Source organism: Triticum aestivum, chromosome 2A (genome assembly GCF_018294505.1).
Source record: "Triticum aestivum cultivar Chinese Spring chromosome 2A, IWGSC CS RefSeq v2.1, whole genome shotgun sequence".
Classification (NCBI taxonomy): Eukaryota; Viridiplantae; Streptophyta; class Magnoliopsida; order Poales; family Poaceae; genus Triticum; species Triticum aestivum.
Window position 1 is genome coordinate 619,468,635 of NC_057797.1, and position 5,292 is coordinate 619,473,926.

Genomic DNA, 5,292 nt, shown 5'->3' on the forward strand with positions numbered 1-5,292 from the left:
GGAGTCAACCGAGCTCATCTACAATGCAGATAACCACCGTCAAACATACTATCCAATCCCAATTGAAATCATCAACTTTCGTCGTTTTTTACCTTGGGGAATTTCGTCGAACACCTTGTGCGCGGGGTGGTAGAAGATGGCCAGTGGTTGGATTGGTCACTGCTGCGGACGGTGACGCAGAGGAGAAGGGAGCTCGGCGGCCGGCAAAGAGGAGCTATATGGGCTGCCGGACCGCCGAAGTCGGCAAATCCAGCCGCGGCTGCTTCCTGAAACGGCGGCGCCGGGGCGGCTGCGAGACGCCCTCCGGCGGGGGAGGCGACGCGGGCTAGGGCGGAGGGCGGCGGCGATTTCCAGCGGCTGGTGCTCGGGCGGGCAGGCGGTCGCGAGCGGGAAGACAAATGAACTGGCGGTTGGTCGTTTCGCGGGCGGCCGCGGTCTTACATCACTTGTATCTCGTGATGTAAATTTGCATCACGAAATTTTCAATTTTACATCTCCGGAAGGCGGTGATGTAATTCTTTTTTACATATGAACCATCTGTTGAAGCAGCGTTTTCTGTTCTTGAAGATCCAAAAGTTAGATATTTTTACATAGTACTTTTACATATGGACTGTTTATTGGAGATGCTTTTAAGATAGATAGTGGGACTCAATTCTCTGGCGAGGTTTCGGTGCAGCGGGGCACCCAACCCTCCCAGCCATGTTCAAGTGCAGCAAAATCACTGTTCTATATATGTTATTTCTTGCCTGTAAGTAAGATGTACAATTTGCCAACCCAAACACGACACACCCCAGCCGAAGCCGATCTCTCATCTCTCCTTCTGCATGCAGTTCTAAGACTCTCCTGTCATGCAGCCACGGAAGAATTGCAGAACAAGCAGCCGTCCGAAATCAACCTTCGGATGACACTCCCCTCCTCCATTTCGATCCCTCTGCTCTCCCTGTTCCACAGATGGATGCCGAAGCTCCCGCCTCTGATGTTGTCCACCTTGGCCTGCACCCACTTCTCCTCCTTCCTGTCCTTGGGCTCCATGAACAGCCCGCCGATCTTGTTCCAGTCCACGGGGTAGAACGCCCGCGGCGGCAGCACCGTGACGTCCAGCTCCGGCATCCGGCGCGTCACCCTCGACACCAGGTAGGGCCCGTTGTGCCCCCACTTGCTGCCGTCGAACGTGGCGGCGAACTCGGCGATGAACTCGCGCAGCAGCGGGTGGCCCCGGTCGAACGCCATCACGGCGTTGTTCAGTCGCATCCAGTCGCCGGTGGCCGCGTCCACGGCCTGCGCCCCGATGGCGTTGCGGAGGCCCGACAAGGGCCTGAGGACGACGACGTCGGCGTCGAGGTAGACGCCGCCGTACTTGTAGAGCAGCGCGAGGCGGAGGAGGTTGGAGAGGTTCTGCCCGAGCGGTACGCTCCCCGGGCTGACCTCCCCGCGCCGCACCGCGCCGAGCCACGGCTCCGCCGGCGTGCCGCGCAGGAGGTGCGCCAAGTCCGGCGACGCGGCGCGGACGCGGAAGCCGCGGTCGAGGAACGGCCGGAGCCTGTCGCCACCGCCCGGGGAGTCCATGGTGTCGGAGGCGATGAGGAGGCAGGCGTCGCGATGCCACCGGAAGAGGGTCTCCAGGACGAGGGCCTCGCGGCTTCCGAACTGCTCGAGCGGGGACAGCCACGTCATGAAGAAGCGGTGCGCGCACGGCCGCTGCGGCGACGGCGGCGCGAAGAGCTCGGCCGTGCGCGCCGCGAACTGCCGCGTCCGGGGAGCTTGCCTGATGAGGCGCTTGAAGAGGCCCTTGTTTCGCTTCGTGGAGGCTTTCTTGCTGTTCTTCTTACTCTTAGCCGGTCTAGTAGGAGCAAGAGGCGCCGGCGGCGGTGGCGACGCCGTGACGTGGAACTCGAGCATGGTCCTGTCCATGGAGACGTCAAGGCTAGCGGCGGCGGCGACAGAAGCACTGGTCGTCGTGGCATTTGCTGACCTCGAAGGTGACTGCGGGAGGAGAGGGCAGAGGAGGAGGCTGAAGGTGGTGTGCGAGAGGAGGAAGACGAGGGAGAAGAGTAGCAGGAGGACGGGGAAGGAGAAGGAGAGGAGGAGCAACGGCAATGGCTTCCGAGGGGCCGGCGCCATGGTCGGAGCGGGAGGGAAGAAGAGCGAAGTAGCGTGGGTTGCCGTAGGAGTAGCAGCCATGGCGTTGGTGCCTTGGTGCGCCCTTGCACCACGCGCATTGGCTGCCTCTTAGAGGCAAGTAACTAAAAAAGATGGCGGTCTTTGTAACATGGGAAGGGAGGAGACGCCATCCGCATGACTGCATGATGGCTGCTGATAGGTTAAAATTAGAGTCAATTACACCACCGGTACTTCAACTTGACATGAAAAATCACTTTAGTGCTAAAACTTGCGGCATACATTGAACGGGTGCTAGAACTTGGTTGGGGCGTGCATATACGGTGCAAATCTTGCTCGTATACGCGCGCGGCTCTGACATGGCTTTGTACATCTATACTCTGCCCACGTGGCAGTGATTGGGTCCCACCTGTGAGTCAAAGAGCGTATATAATATTAACAAGAAAAAAAATACACTACATTCTCCTGTTTCGAACCAGCAACCTTGGCCTTACATGCACTCAGGTCTAGCCAACTGGGCAAACGACCTTAGTTATCATAACTGGACGCAGAGCCTTCATATGTTTAATCCAAAGGAAAAGTAAGTAGCGGCCGTTCGAACCATAACAAAACTTTTCCCAGTGCGCGTGGCTACCCAACAAGACAAATAACTCTTTTTCTAAGAGCTACATGACCAATAACTTTTGATATCTTAATATCAGTGCATACATATGTTTTATATCCTTTCAACCAAACATCCTACATTGAAATTGTTATCCAAAGAAGAAGGAACTAGCATAAATTAAAATAATCACATATTATTTGAAAACATATTCATTTAACTTAAAAAATATGAATTATTAAAAGGTAACAAAATTTAATTGACGATCTGCAATTTGTGCGCACTCTAGGCTCATATTTATTTTTAATTAAAGAAAATATTGTTCTTTATAAAAAAACATTAACTTTATAAAAACATGTGAACACTTTTTAAAGCAACATAAAAATTCTTAAAGGTTGAACACTTTTGTGCACTACATGATTATATTATTAAAACAGTGAATATTTTTAAACTCATATGGTAATTTAATTAGATAGATAGAAAAATTAAAAATTACATTAATATTTTTATTAAACATGTAAATTGTTAAAGTTTTTTAATTCATAATTTAATTATATGCATATTTCATACGTGACTGAATAATTTTTAAATTAATATGAATATTTATTATGTAATATATTTTATTTACGTATATAGTATTTGTAACACACGATCATAATTTACATATGTTTTACAAATTTCTATAAGAAAATAACAGTACAAAATGGCCGGCAATGGCAGTAGCCCGTTTGATTCTGAAAAGATAAGAAGGATGCGCATCTTGTTAGTTAATGAAATTTACTTGGCTGGTTCGCTATTGGCGCTCGCTCGCAACGCCGTGTTCACGAGTTCGAACCTTGACGGTGTATATAATATGTTTACTTTTTTCTGTTATTTGTATTCTTTGTCTGACAGGTGGGACCCAGCCGATGCCACACAGGCAACTATATTAATAATTCGTACTGCTAGCTGACAAGTGGGACCGAATCACTGCCATGTTGGCAGAGTAGATATATACAGTGCCATGTCAGCACCGCGGGCGTATATGAGCAGGATTTGCACCGCATATGGACGTCCGAGCCAAGTTCTGGCACTCGTTCAATGTACGCCACAAGTTTTAGCACTAAAGTGACTTTTCTAGCCAAGTTTAAGCATCAGTGGTGTAATTGACTCTTAAAATTAAGTACACTTGCTGCTACTTTCACCAACTAATTCTTCCGATATTGCTGATGTCAACTCTCAAACCTAGTGCGTTTACTTGCCATGCATCAGGATCAAAATTTTAAATGGCGAACTACAGCATTTGAATGGGCGTCACGCTAAAGTTACGTTTGTTTTGCGCTAAATGGTTCTTTTTGTCAATAGCGCGCTATAGCGTGATTTAACGCTAAATTTGGAACTCAATTTAGGGTCACGCTAAAGCCTACAGCTACGTCAAGCTTTGCATTCTTATGGCTGGATGCCAGGCTTTGTTTTGCTATGGCTGGATGCCAGGTCCATTGACATATGTATGTATGTCAAACTGTCAAGTATACCTTTTTTGATCAAAAGGGGTTTCCCCCCGCCCCATTTTTATACCTCTATATATATATATGTGTGTGTGTGTGATATTGATGCCTAAACCTATATATGTGATATTGATGCCTAATATTGTATGCTTTTTTAAAAATGTCTATATGATTTAAGCAAAAATGCTAAATTGGGCTTAGATTCACTATTTGTTTCTCATACCTTCTGGCCGATCCGCCACTAAATGGCATAGCCCACTATTTAAAACTTCGAATATATACCCTTGTATGTTTACTTCAATCTAGAGAAAGGACAACTCCAGTTGTGCAATTTGGATGACACTTGCTTTATTTTGTTTAGTGGTGGCTCAACAAGGACGAGCACATGTTACTGATGTGGAATTTCAACTTGGATCATAGATAATTGTTTAAAACACAATTAAGGTTGACGGCTAGTTTTTGCAAGCCAGATTTGTCATCATCGCGTCAATATAATTTACCATGAAAAACATTCAATTTGTCATGCCCAAAAATCGGACATCAGATTTTTTTGCATTTTCCCTTTTTTTTAACTATATGGCTGAGCGATAATTAATTAATTGTAACGGCACTTGCCGACGACTTGTAATCAGATCGTATCCCACGTGATTCTTTCCCTAGGATATGATATCAATGAAAGATACTTCACTTTATAGTCCATCGCGCTTGTTGGATATAGAAATAAGCAAGTCAACGCTTTGGTAATGCAACTGTCCAGTGATAGGAAATTATATTCATCAAATAAACAGAGCACAGCACGGCGTGGGTACATTCCTCGCGCCTCTGCTTTTCGTGATATTGTTGATGGTGGCAGCAAGTTGCAAGGCACATTGTGCATATAAGAGTGGTAGTTTTTTTTTTTTTGACCTGATATAAGAGTGGTAGTTGGCCCAAAGAAAAGGCGTGATGCTCTCCGCTTTCATTGATATCATATCCTATGGAAAGAATCACGTGGTAACAGCACCCCGCGTGGACAACTCATTGATCAGTAAAAGCTGCACAGAGGTGAGCAAAATTACATTTGGGAGAACCATGGTATGCATACCC

General features: G+C 47.2%; 1 protein-coding gene across 1 annotated transcript; it reads right to left on the reverse strand.

Annotated features, from left to right (window-relative positions):
* Window positions 1-708: 708 nt before the first annotated feature.
* LOC123185722 (uncharacterized protein At4g19900) lies at window positions 709-2,278 on the reverse strand. Its single transcript, XM_044597553.1, has one exon. The coding sequence runs from the start codon at window positions 2,179-2,181 to the stop codon at window positions 847-849; it is 1,335 nt and encodes a 444-aa protein (XP_044453488.1). The 5' UTR covers window positions 2,182-2,278; the 3' UTR covers window positions 709-846.
* Window positions 2,279-5,292: the final 3,014 nt, after the last annotated feature.

Coding starts and splice junctions, on each gene's coding strand:
- LOC123185722 (XM_044597553.1), bottom strand. CDS start 2,181: ATGGCTGCTACTCCTACGGCAACCCACGCTACTTCGCTCTTCTTCCCT.